Source organism: Megalops cyprinoides, chromosome 5, assembly GCF_013368585.1.
Source record: "Megalops cyprinoides isolate fMegCyp1 chromosome 5, fMegCyp1.pri, whole genome shotgun sequence".
NCBI lineage: Eukaryota > Metazoa > Chordata > Actinopteri > Elopiformes > Megalopidae > Megalops > Megalops cyprinoides.
The window spans coordinates 9879625-9893690 of NC_050587.1; the positions used below are offsets into that span (position 1 = coordinate 9879625).

The window sequence follows — 14066 nt, forward strand, 5'->3', positions numbered from 1 at the left end:
CCTCTGCTCAGACTGCGCCTCCATTAATATTTCAGAGGTTCGGGGGGGAGCGTGGCCCTGCTTCTCACATGGAACCTTTCATGTGAGAGCTGGGAATGTTTAAACATGCTAAGCTAATTAGCGAACGCGGCCCTCTCTCCCAAGAAGAGAGGAATGCATGGATACGTGTTCTCTGTCGTATGCCACATGTGTGAGATGAAAACAAGTTCCTGCGGGTTGTTGCTTGGAAATTGACAAGAGGCAAAAAATGAAAGTCTACTGTACTTGCAGCGGGTTTGGTGTATAGGACCCAACTCTTGTTTTTGATGTTGTCGTCAGTTTGCCGTTACTGATTTTGCTTTAGATGTGCACTCGTTGCTAAATTAAGTGACTCTCTTTAAGAACATACACGCAAGGTTTGTTTATTTGAAATAACTGATGATTAGCACTTCAAGACAGGCATTTATGGGGAATATTATAGTAATGAGGATACACTTTTTGTGTCTACTGTTTAGATTTGGTATGGGTAAGTGTGCTAATGACATGCAAAATTATCAGGCCTTCCCAGACAGACTGTGCTAAATTGATCGACTCCACTACCAAATTATCACTGAATATTATCTCACTCTTGTGTGCCATCAGTTGATTTGCATCGTTTAAATTAAGTATGTCAGTTGATTTGCATCACTGATGTGATCTCTAGTGGTAAAATGGTAGTTTGCTGAAGGTTATGTCTAAAGGCACAGACTTAGGTTAGTGAAGAAGAGCAGGAGCAGACTTTCCTGTGCACCTAGGGCTGTTGTTTGGATAATTATCAGCAGCTAATTTATAATTATCATTGAACATGTACATCTAATTTGATATATGAGGTTTTGTGGAAGGCATAAAACTACAGCTGTACTTCTAAATGAACCTTAGCTTAACTGGTTTTGCATGCACCAAGCACATGAATGAATGGAAATTACAAGATACGTTTAAAAATGCTTCGCATGGCCATACAAACCCTTTCTCTTGGTTTTTTGCAGTTGTAGGTGCTTTTCAAATTACTTATCAGTTATATACAGTCCAGTACTCCAGTAATTCTTTCTGAGGATTTTAGCTTTAAATCGTTTCAGGCATATACGTGTCCTTCACCTATTCGCTCGACAACAAAAGAAAAATTTGTGTAGTTTGACATCCAGCTGAAATTGTTTGAAGGGAAGGAATTAAGGATGACCACAGTCCATCAAACTCTTCTTTTCCAGAACGAGCAAAGGAATGATTGTTACTGTCTGGCCTATAATGGTGATAGAAAAATCTATGTGCAAGTGTCCATTCTCAAGAAAGAAAATTTAAAGAGATCCATGTTCGGCAGGCCCGGGAAGCCTTTTTGCCCTGCACTTAGTCTAACGCTCTGGCTATTGAAGTGTCCATCACATACAAAAGCATTTTACTTGTACCCACTTCAAAGTCCCCTGGAGATCCTCAAAAAGAAGGATGTCTGTTTCTTCTGGGAACCTGGGAGCAAACACGCTGGTTTGAATGCTTCCTCAGATCAGTAAAAAATTACTAAAATTTACTGTAGCACTACATTAAGTACATCTTGTGAAGCACATTATTTCTGTGCTTCTCCAGTGCTGGCTTAGAGTCAAGGGGGATCACGTTGGTCACTGGACATCGGTCAGAGGGGAGTTTGCATAGCTCCAGGGCACCATTTCTCACCAGCAGGAAGAAGCGGAGCTGGCTGCTGTCAGGTCCGTTAGCTTGCAGTGATTCCGCTTCTGGGCTCTCAAGCAACGACCTCGACCTCAATCCCGACTGCTCCTCCTCCACCGGAAACAGTTGTAATTGAAATGACCTTCGTAAGGGTCTAATGATGGCCTCTGAAATTTCAACAATTTGGGCATACCCTTATGAATGTCAAGTTTTAAAACATAGCAATTGGTTACCTAGCAAAATGGCTTCATTTTATTTATTTATTCAAGCTAGCTATGTGCCTAGATTGTTACTTACTGTACCTAGCACTACACAGAAAATGTTTAAAGCGTTAAGTGGTAGATGTTTACACAATTTTATTTTTCACTTTATTATATACTTTTAATAAATCTTAGCTTTTATTTTAGTTGAAGCCATGATATAAGAGATATAAATCACTCCCTGTCCCTGCATATAGACGAATATATGGTGCTTCTAGGGTGGTTAAGAACCCTTGACTTGGGCCTCAAAATAAAACTCCAAATAAAAAGTGGAGGCAGATGCAAAATGAATGTCCTTGCTGTTTAAATGAGTACCCACCCAGTGTAAGGCATCACAAAACAGATCTTTAACTTTTCTGTTTGCGTTCAAAGGCGTCTGCCGAAATTTAAGATCCTGGGATTTTGCAGAGACTTTTTCTGACAGCCCCCAAACTGAGGTTGTGCTTATGTGACATAAACAGTTACCAAACAAAAAAGGACAGATAATCTAAAGATATACACCAAAGTACAGTAATCAAAGTGGTGCATGTTTGTTATTCTACAGAACTTTTGATTGTAATCTCATTCGTCCAAAGCCACCCGTTGGCAGAAGTGACCATATGTTGAATTTCTATCTAACCCAATATAGCAGTTCTCAAGGATTTTTTGTTGGCATTGGACTTTCCAGCTTGAGGTTTTGTTTTAATTCAGGGATAATTAAAAAGTCTGTGTAGGGGACGGTGAAAAACCATTGTGATATTTTGTTCATTCCACCTTTGTGGTTTGAGACAGCTGCTCTTAAAGAGCTCTTTTTTTGGATTTAAAAAAATATTTTCTCCGTTAAATTGAAATGTTTTTAAAAACCAAATGCTTGAGACATTTTGTGAATTTAAGAGCAGGGACCAAGCTGGTCTCAATGAGAATGTCTTATTCTGTTTGCTTCTAGTGCATGGTGTTGAAGGATGTCTGGTTATCTGCCTGTTCCACATGTCCCTTGCCGCTTGTGTCAAATTTAATGTGTAATTTGTCTTTAGGATGTTTGCCTAAAATGAGTGCTGGACTGTTCTGTCCTTGTGTCAGGTGATTATGGTCTGTTTGCTTTTCAAACACAAAAACTGTTCCAGCAAACATTATATTTGCCATAGCTTTTACAAAGACAGTCACAAGTATAAAACCACAGGATGACAAACACTGTTCAAGTAGAATTGCTCTGTAATTCCTGTTTAACCAGTATTAAAAATGATGTGTACCATTATGAATGATTATTGGGAATAACGTGCAGAGAAAAGATAAGTTTGCCTTTTGGGGGTGGCAAACACATTATTTGACAGCCAATAAGATATGTCTACATTTTAAAGAATATTGGGAAAGCTGCACTCATTTTGGACCAGAGAGCAGCCTGTAGAATAGCAGTGCCAAAATGTGTTTTTGTCAGTCATTGTTCACCAAAAAGAAGCAAGGAAATCTGCCAATTGAAAGCAGAAATGATTGTGAAACACAGGCCAGCAGAAACGAGGTCCACATTTGTTGTACTTAAGCAGGAGATTGCTAAAAACTTGATGGCTGCCGCAAGCCTTTGTGAGGGGGAAATAAAGACATTCAGTCACGTAGGGTGCTTATGAAGCAGGCTACCCTTTACTTACATGTTATCTACAAACTAGATGGACTTTAAAATGAATTACTACTGTGAAAATTTGTGAAATATTGTCTATACTGATACTGAATGTGCTATAAACACTAGCATCTGGTGCAGAAATTTCATCCTGTATTATAAAATTTCATTATGCACTGTTTAAACCTTGAAACCACCTGATGTTACAATTTAATCATTTATGGAATTTGCATAAATGTCTGCCCCTGATATAATTAGGACGTGTTTTTGTGTGTTTGCATGTAGGAAATTGTCTGTCAATATTATAGAAATATAGACAGATATATTTGAACCTTGACCTGAATAAACAACTTAATAACCAGAAATCACGTTCCATTTTACATTGTAAACTGCACTGTACTACACAGCCAAACAATGATATCAGGCAGGATAAAGCAAGTGCTTGGTCTATCACATCAAAAACAGGCTGTGACGACCGTGTAAACTTGACAGCCATTTTAACATTAAAACAAGTCTTTGGTGGCAAGGAAGAATGTATTTCCCCATATCTGAACAAATATTTATGTGCATTTAGACATGGTTTGACATTTGCTAGTCAGTTGTGTTCCTTTTTTTTCTGTTTGTGATTCTAATCTGATGCTCTAAATTATACCCCCCATCCCCCAATATTAGTTTTTTTTTTCTCTTTTCTTTTGATTAACAAGGAAGGTCACAGGCCTCCCAATCAATTAGCAGTCATTAATGCGCCAGACTGGCTTTCGGCACAGCTGGTACATGGGGCACAGTAGCTGTTTGGGGTGCTAATGAGACAGAGGGCAACACTGTGACTGACAGGATGGGACCTTGCCTCAGAGCCAATTACTGCCTGAACGAGAAGCGAAGTGCGGTATGATTAGTTAATAGACTTCGGTGGCAGGATAGGGAGACTCCATACGCAAGATGACAGGGGCCAAGCAGGTGCAAAAATCCGTGCGAATGAGTGATCACAACAGGGCCGGGTGTGGTGAGATATAATGGCGCTGACGAGCATACTGAAAAGTCATTAATTAATGTCTGAAGCACCCTCCTTTGTAGGTTGACCAGCTTTTTACACTAACATAATTTCTTGATATGAAGGTTTTACTGTTCTGGTGTAATTTCTTGTTAAGTGAATACGCTCAATGTATTTAAATGTTGGAATTGCTACATTTTTCTGTGTTGTGAAGTTGGTTTGTACAAAGCCTGTAGAAATAGATGGTGTTTCTCCACAGGTAACTGACAAGAACCTACATAAAAATAATATGTGGCTTGAATTACAGCCTAGGTAATGGCATTCATTACTACGTAATTGTGAGCATACTCCCAGCATAACATCATACACAATCGGCTTTTGGTTATAATTAAGTGCAACCTTGTTTCCCCAGCTCAGCTCTCATGGAGGCTTTTTTTCTTATCATGGTGCACAGTAATCATCAGAGAGTGGCTAATGGCTGCTCAATCCAAGCATCCACAGGATTGGAATGTGTTGCACTTTTTTCCTCTGAAACTGTCAGAGGATGGCACTCTGGGATGTGCATGCAATAGAAGCATGCAGACCATCCTTTCGACCCTTTCCTAGTTCCACGGCAAATTTCCAAAGTGTGATCTTATGGTGAAAGAACTGGGCTCACATAACTAGAGCTTTTCTAGTGCACTCCTCCAGATTCCTGGAGCGCATCTGCCATTCCCTTAAGCAAGGTACTTCATCCAAATTGCTTTGGTGAACGTTCAGCTTTAGAAATGAGCGTTATATAAAATCTACGTTGCACTGAATGACTTAATAATAGTAATTCATTTAGAATTTGTGTAGTGTTTGAAGGCTTATCCCCTGAGCACTGCACACATGCAGCATGCCCAGCCATTGGATCCTCACTGGACTTTCACTTGCTGCATTGATTGCACTAACCTGGATGGTGATTGTACATTTGTAGGCAAGTGTGTGTATGTTGATAGAGAGCTTATGTACAGTCCCTTGTCTCATTGTGTGTAACTGTCTGATTCTGTTTGCAATACCCCTTTATTGCACTGTGGGTGATGTCCTGTGTGTCCTTGTACAAGTGTGTCAGGATGTGTTGTGCATTGTGTGTGATACTGTGACTGCTGGCACCATTCCACCAAGGCAAATTCCTTGTGCATTGAATGTACTTGAAAAATAAAGGTGATTCTGATTTAGTAATGTGTTCCCATCTTAGAACCCAGTTGCAGTGCCTGTTCTGGTAGCTCCTGTCTGACATTGACTGTGCGCGGATGGGAAATTTAACAAATAGCAAGCCTCCTTACTGACATTGCCGAGAGAAGGGGAAAAAACTCTAAATAAAAATACCTTTTTTTTTCCCCTTTTTTGGGCCTTTAAAGCACTAAAGAATTGTGCCCTAGTGTGACATTTTCCCTGGGTTTGCTTATACTCACAGTAACAGTCTACCTGTTTCACCCCATTAAGTCAGTGCGCCACCGACACACAAGAGAATATGAGCAAAGGATGTTTTTTTTTCTCTCTCTCTCTGTCTCGGACTTGTCACAGAAATGAAGGTGCCTGTGAAAGCTGTGGCTGTGGAGCCGAGGTGGGGGCCAACACCGTCAAATTGCTGGTCTTTCTCTTCTCTCTCTGCCTTTCTTTTCCCCGCCAGTGCAGGCCCCGCGTTGGAGCCTCAACAAGATAGATGTCATAGGCGGTTGTTGGTCTCCTTGAATTTACGAGGCAAAGGTAATCATCACGGCGGTGGGATTTACATCTCCCCTGATACCGCCGGCTTGCTCAGGGCCCTGCCTCAGATACAGTAATAAAGCCCGGCTCAGCTCCGACAGCTCCACAGGCAGGGCGATAAGCACCCACGGCGTTATGTTAATCTTTTTTGTCTTAATGCGGCAAAATAATGTGCTGACCAAAGCTGGCCTCCGTGTTTACTTTCGTATAACTCGATTTGACTCGTTTCTGCGGGCTGCACCTCAGAAGCAGTGTTTGAGCAGTGATAAGTCTTGCCTGCCCGCAAACTCGTAAAGATTATAAAGCAGAGATTATTGCTCTAATTCAGTGCGGTGGGCAAAAGTGTAATCTTCGTTTAATTAAGGTGTCCGTTATGGGCTGGAAAGCAGCAGAATTTTTTTTTTTTGCCGGGCACTCAGACAGGCCCTCTAATCATTGTGGCTGCTGGCGTTTGGAAGGCACAAAAGGAGGAGCTCAAGCTGCGTTTTCTCCACTTCTTTAGTGTGAGTTATGAACACTTATGTGTTCCCATACTTGCTAAATCAAGTTCTACCATAGAAGCTCCCTGGAAGTGGAGAGAATTTGGTATATTTCCTTTTTTTCCTAGGAGATTCAATACCTTTTTTAAATTATTAATCAAAACATAACATTTGCTAATTACCCTTGTAAATTATTAGGGCAATGAGTAATGGTGATCAGAGAGACTTTTAGACGTTGATAGCTCGCAGACATTTCTCATTGGTCGAAGTGGCTAGACAAGAAAGTGTAATGCTGAGAACAGGCAATTTTGCCCAAGGCAGAGCTATCACTGTGTCAGGTTTAGTCTTGACGGATCCTCTGCTCTGTTACAAATGCTGACAATTTATTCCATAAATACTGTATCTGACTCTCCAAGTGAAGACATACTTCACAGAGTCAGTGTAGAATGTATGTCATGACCCCGATTGCTTACAGTTTATCCACTGTTGTACCTTTGGTTGTCTTTTTGCATAATGTTAAAATTCTCAGAGCTCTTTGTTCTGTTTTTACAAGCTTCCTCTGTCTATGTAAGAAAAAAAAGTATGTAACTAAGCCTGAAACATGTGAAGGTGATCTGTTGTAGAGACAATATTTAAATGTGTGAAAATGGATTTCTTTTTAGAACAGCACTGCGTGAGTTTTGCTATGGATTGATGTCAGCTAAACAAGTGCATAATGATGTTAGTTACTGAAGGCCAGAGAGGGGCTTCTTTGGGATGGCCATCTGTAATGGGACAGAACTTGGCAGCTCCGGCGCTTGTTGGACGGCTCCAGCCCATGGTTCTGGTCCCAGACACTCCGGAGTGTTCACTGAAAAACAGCTTCTCGCTGTGAACAACATTGGATGGCAAATGAACCTCACATCTATTCACTTGTAATAAAAGTCAGCTTTGACCATTTGTCTCTGTAGCTGCAGAGCGATCATCCATGGCTGAAAGACAAGCAACTGAATCTTGTATTTTATGACTTTTCTCTGAAAGAGCCAGCTGCATTTGCTGCAACAAAACTGACCTGATTATTTGAATTAGTTCAGCCAATAAATTATCAACCAAGAATTTTCAATTAGATAACCCTCCATATTTTTGAAACTCACAGAACAGAACTGAAAAAGTAATTTGGCAAATGTGTGAGCTGACTGAATATCATAATACATAATGCATTCTGATTCTTAATGCTGCGGGCCAGTATGGACAGTGAGAGGAGTTTCATTGCTCAGTGCTTTGGAAAGCAGATTTATAGAATGCCGATGTCATGTGGTCAGGTGATTGTCCTTGTTTGTATTTCTTTTTATCCCTCTTTTGCCCTCTTTTTCAACTTTCCCCATTTCTGTTTAAAAAGATCATTTCTGAATCATTCCTTTTGGTATTCTCCTCTTGTCCACAGACGGTCACACACACAGCAGAATCCAATTTTGGGTTGTTTTCACGCATATGTATGTGTGTGTGTGTGTGATTTATGAACTTGTTTTGTCTTGCATTAACAGTGTTAAGCTTTCTTCAGTAGAGTCTCAGGAAGTTTGACACGTCATTACAACATAAGAATATGAATGATGCTTTAAGGCTGTTGAGAAGATTCTGAGCACTTGGATTCTAATCTGTCAGTTATTCCAGCGGCCCAGGATTGGAAGCTGGTGGAGCGTGCTGTGAAATATTTACAATCAGAGATTCTCGGTGATAGATTAGAAACAGGATTGTGGAGATTAATCAGAACAGGAGGGCCCCCACAGCAGATGTCCTGATGGCGTTCTTGGGACTTTATGTAAACAACAACATCTGTTCTCCATCACAATGAGAGAGAGAAAACATTTGAATGGTTCACATTCTAGCAGCGTAATCAATGCATAAATCAGGTGGAGGTCAAGCAGGTTGCATGTGTTTGGAGCCAGAATGAATGAGGAAATGCAAATCTGTCTTGTTTAATTCTTCGGCTCGATCGTTCAGCAGCTCCACACAGCAAAACTGAGGACTCCACAATCCGGAGATGCGTCATCACCTCAATGACACGCAACGATCTTTAGGATTGCGTGGATTATAATACACCCCAGAAATCGGTGGTTTTATACATCGTTGGAGGTGTGTTTGGTGTTTTCTTAACCAGACACGATCCGAGTTCTGAGCGTGATTCCCCTGCGTTATTTATGGAGCAATAAGGCAACTGTCACAGTGTCCTGAGAGCCTCTGATCATTGGGCGTCTCGGCCGTGTAGCCGCATCGATTTCTGTCCCCAAGCATCATTAAACAGAGTGGAGCTGAAGGAGGGCCCACTGATTGAGGTTCAGATTATCCCGAGCGTTAGTCTCCTTGGACCTCCGCGGCAGCCCAAGCGGAGGGCAGCCCCTTCTGCCTGCTCCTCGTCAGCCCCCGCAACCCCAATCAGCACGTACGGCAAGCACCCCTGAGAGGCGGCATTTTCTTGCGTCCGTTCTAGCACAGGCACACTACTGTAAATGTCATCAGGCCTCTCTCCTCACGCAGCGCTCGGCTCAATCTCGGCTCAGTTAGCCTGGCCCTCAGTGTTAACTAACCAGCGGAGGAGCACAGCGCTTTTTCCAACACTTGCATGACATCCCAGCCTGAAATTAACGAGGGAATGTTGTGTAAGAATAGGATGAAAATGAAGGTCTCAGGGCACCGCTGTTAGTTTGCGTAGAGGTCAAAGGACGCGTACACCACGAACGTGTTCCCATCTCATCAATATAAAGGGAGACGACTGGATTTGAGGCCTCTGGTTCTCAGTCAAACATGGCCTCTTTGATATGAACAGGTTCTCTGGAGGGAAGGCAGGCTGTCTGCTCCTGAGATGTGGTTAAGAGGATTTGTGCAGATTTAATCAAAAGAGGGTGACTTAGCGACAGGCATGAAGGAGAGAAGCACCAAAATCGCAACCTACACACACATGAATACACAAATCGCTGCATGATTTTTGGAATAATCCCATCGATGTCGGACAAGTGCTACCAAACACGAAAACGGGGATTAAAAAGGTCAGCGCTCAGGTCAAAAAGAGGTCAGGGCTCAGAGAAAATATTCCTGGTGATATGCAGGTTATTGTAAATTAGACGATTATTGAAGTTATGTTGATAAGCACTGACAATTTTGGTAAGGAATTTTCACAGTCCCCACACAAAGCAGTACTCCCTGCAACAGTAATTATGCTTTGATCTCTCTTCCTAGTCAGTTGGCAATAGAAAAACATTTCCAGACAAGTCCTTTATCAAGGATTTCCAAAACTCTTTTCATCTGAATCCACCTTCGGATACTGGAAACTCACAAAGAAAAGACCATGGCGGTTGAAGTTGTCTTGCCCGACTGTAGTTATCTCGAGGATTAGAGAGTGAAATATTCCCTTGGCTCAGTCCTGGTGGATTTAAGAGTCTCTGAATCCCTTTAGTTTACACTGATGAACAAGTGTCTCAGTGCAAAAGTCTTTAGGAGCTCTCAGATAGCTTTGTACAGTAACCTTTTGATACTAAGCCCTCATCCGTATGTAATCCACTTTCATTCAGGCGAGCCTTACAGGGTGCTGAGCCCTGGCATGAGGAAAGCTCCAGCAAAAAATACTGGCTCTCTTCGGCCCTTTCGGCTTCCACCATGGTCCGTAGCTTGGGACCAATTTGACTACTCAGGGGTGACAATTTGGGGAAAAAAAACATTTCCCTATAGCTTACTCCAGATATAAATACATATGCTGTAAGCATTTGAAACACCTCTGTGGGAAGCTATATGATAAATGTCCTTGGTAAATTTCAGTTTGGCCTCAAATGGGGTCAGTCTACCATGACTTATTTTTCTTTTGCTATGTTTTTATGCTTTTAAAACAATAGCAGTTACAATACATGATTAATGATGATCTCATAAAATATTCCCCTGCATTAGGATTCCTCATATTTAATTTACTTGATAAAATAATTGGAGCTTCCTGGTGGGTACTACTGCTACATAGCAGAGACACAACCAATTATTTGGATTTTATTGTATGTTTACATTGTTTTGGAATGTTCACATTAAAACAAGGCCCAGACATCAGCGTTAATTATGCAGATTCTAATTCATTATTATCAGATTCAAAATAGGTTACACTAGACTTAATTTGTCCTTGTGAAAATCTTTTTTAGATTCAGATTGGTCTGAGATGGAATGGCTTCACATTTCAGAATTCAGACTCTGTGTTCATTTTCAGGTGGTTTTCAGCATTGTCCTTAAGTTTTAGTGATGAGATGAAGTTGCATTTTTAGGCTTCTTGCAGAACATTTTATGTTAATTTCAGCGACTGTCAAGATTATACAGTTGCGCATATGTTAAGAACAGAGGTTGTGATGATAACCAGTGTGGTTGTATATTGTAGGCTGTAGAGTATTCTGAGCCCAACCCCCTCCGTAGACACACGGGGACACACACAATCAACAACAATTAGCATTAATTATAAGTTATACATGTCTGGATTTAGATAATTAATGGGACCGTTCAGTGGCTGCCTGAGCTGAAGCATTTCTAATGGCCTCAGATGTAAAGCTTGCAGTTGGCTCTTGGGCCATATTCTTGGAAGCCCCCCACCACCCCCAACTTCACCCTGATGTGTGTTTACATTTGCCCACTCCAACTCTGAATATTTCATTAGGATTGCCTTTGAACGCTCCGCTCAGCCCCATATGTGCAAAGCAAAACAGGAGAACAAATTGCGGGCTGATGAAAATGAATCGGACCGCAGGATCCCCAGATCAACTTTAAGAAAGGAGATGGTTATTGGGATGGACAGCGTTGCTGTTCCCAGAGACGCTCCTCAGCTTGCGGTAGCTTATAAGTCTTAACAGAGAACTTACGTTGCTCGGGGAGGAACTAGACTGCATAATATCATCGTTTTCTAAAGATTCTGTAGCTGTTCGTCTAGATTCAGACATTTTGCTGTTGTCAGAGTCTATTTTCGTCTGACATATGATACAATTTTACTTATCCGTTTTTTGCAAGTGCAGAAAGATCTGTAGTGGCTTTCAAGCCTGAGTAAAGACAAAACAAACTAGCAAATAACCCAACAAGACCCATGATGCTGAAGTAAAACTGAGGACACAGTGCAAATGTCTTGCCCTCCTGCGAGACTGAAAAAAGCATGCACAGGGGGAGTCAGTTATGACCGAACAGCCCTATAAGCCATTGCACTGCAATGTACGTGTCATTCCAATGTAAGGAAACCCATGCGATGTAAACAAATAAAATAGTAAAGCTACTCAGTAAATACATAACGCATAGTTTACTATATTTGAATGCTTTCTGTAAGCTACTGTTTGTGCTCCCTGGCAACTTTGTTCAGAATGGCAAGTTTTGTATCAGAGTACGTATTTGCACTCAAAGGATTTTTTTCCACGCTTGCAGGTTTTGGCTCGACAGCAGGGCTCAGTGCTGTTGTCTGTTTGTTTACACGCACATGCATTATAGAAGTGAGGACACTCCCCTTGTGTGTCTTCAGAGATAACTGAGAGTTTGACAAATGTGAGGCCACAGCTGTATCATCTAACAGTTTGATACCAGCAAACCTAACAAAGCTAAGATAGAATACATTTACCTGTGTGTAGCTTATTTGTAATATCAAGGTCTTTGTTATAACTGCAGAAACTGACATGCTTTTTGTTGATACCTTTAGCCCCTGACTAAAATACAAGGTAGTCATGTCGTATCATGAGAGTAAATGGTTTTCATTAGTTGTATCTGATATAATGAAAAACAGTGCTTGTCACTCCTGTTTGTAACCATACTTCGTGTGAATTTGACCATTTTGAGAGCAGAAATTCACATTCTGATTTAGGTTGCCATGTGAACAAATGCTAACCCTTGCTACTTATAGCTTCATCTGAAGAGGGAACTATTAAGTAAACGGTTCGGTATTGAAGCGAAAGAGAGTACTTGAACGATGGGCTTCAATAGAGACAGCCAAACATCCATCAAATTATCTCTGCATGCTTCGCAATTCGAGTGCTGGAGGTGGCGTTTAATGAGCACGGTGCATCTTTCATGACCCTCTGGCACGCTTTTCTGGGAGATGGCTGCGAATCTGGAATGTGGCAGAGATGACATCATGAAAGGGAAAGCCTGAGTGAGTGAAGAGTCCAGGGATTTTCTGAGGGTAGAATAACGTACTGCACATGGTTGTAGCTCTCTCTCTGTCTCTCTCTCTCAGACTCGTGCTTTTTAGAACACTCTCTCATCCTCTTCTTCCTCCCTCCCCCTCTCTCAGGTCCCCTGCGGCTGGTGGTGCCCACGGAGTCGGTGTCAGCGCACCTCGGGGACACGGCCCTGCTGCGCTGTGAGGTGACGGGCGAGCCCATGCCTGTGGTGCACTGGCAGAAAAACCGCGAGGACCTGCCGGCCGCCCTCACGCCCGAGAGCCGCGTGGTGGTGCTGCCCTCCGGGTCGCTGCAGGTCAGCCGGGTGCAGCCCCCGGACTCCGCCACCTACCGCTGCCTCGCTGAGAACCCCGGCAGCGCCCGCACCGGCAGCGACGCCGAGCTCCGTGTCTTGCCAGGTAGGCTGGATGACGTCATGTGACATCACAGACAAGATACCTTTCTCAACAGGCATTTATTTTACAAAACAGTTTTACCTATCGATGGAAATGGAAACTACTAAGTGCCATATGGCTGTATTACTTTTGGGCAGTTCAGTCTCAGAGCAGGCAACATACGCTTCACACAGTCATGTGGAGAAGTGACTTGGGAAATTGGCTTGTAGCCAGAAGGTTGTAGACTCAAATCCTTGACAGGATGTTGCTATTGGGTTCTTGATCAGGGTGTTAACTTGGATTTGTAGAAAATGTCAAGCTGTACACGTTTTACTTGATGGGTCTAAAATCAATAGATGTCTCGTGAAAGAACCGGCTTTGAAGAAACATCATCATACTTTAGGCCTGAGGCCTATCTGCCTCAAGTGGCTAGTGCTATAACAGAGGACTGTGTAGCATGAACGTGGCTAACATGAAGTAATGGGTTATACATAGCTGTGGTGTTTTCAGCAAGCAGCTCACGTATCAGGTGAATCGTGCCATAGTCTAACCCATGACCTTTGATTGAAAAGGCTCTCAGGGACAGAAAGGAGAAATAAACTGCACTTCCCATTTGCTTTGTAAGGGAGAGCATACGGGGAGCCTCACAGTATGCTTTGGCCTAGCTTCCTCGGCAGTCAATGAGCCCCTCCGGTTCTCCATTGTCGTGGATTTCATCGTCTGACCTCATCCCTTGTCTCCGAGTTCAGAGGGAGGCTTCTGCTGCTGTGTGAGATAATGTGGCCCTGCAGTCATATAACTCAACAGGGGC

At 42.3% G+C, this 14066-nt stretch overlaps 1 protein-coding gene across 1 annotated transcript in view; it reads left to right on the forward strand.

Annotated features, from left to right (window-relative positions):
• The window catches only part of dcc (DCC netrin 1 receptor), a 250072-nt gene that overhangs the window by 100852 nt on the left and 135154 nt on the right, over window positions 1-14066 (forward strand). The window contains exon 3 of the mRNA XM_036529616.1: window positions 12992-13279. Coding sequence (XP_036385509.1) covers window positions 12992-13279 — 288 coding nt within the window. The remainder of the gene's footprint in view (window positions 1-12991; window positions 13280-14066) is intronic.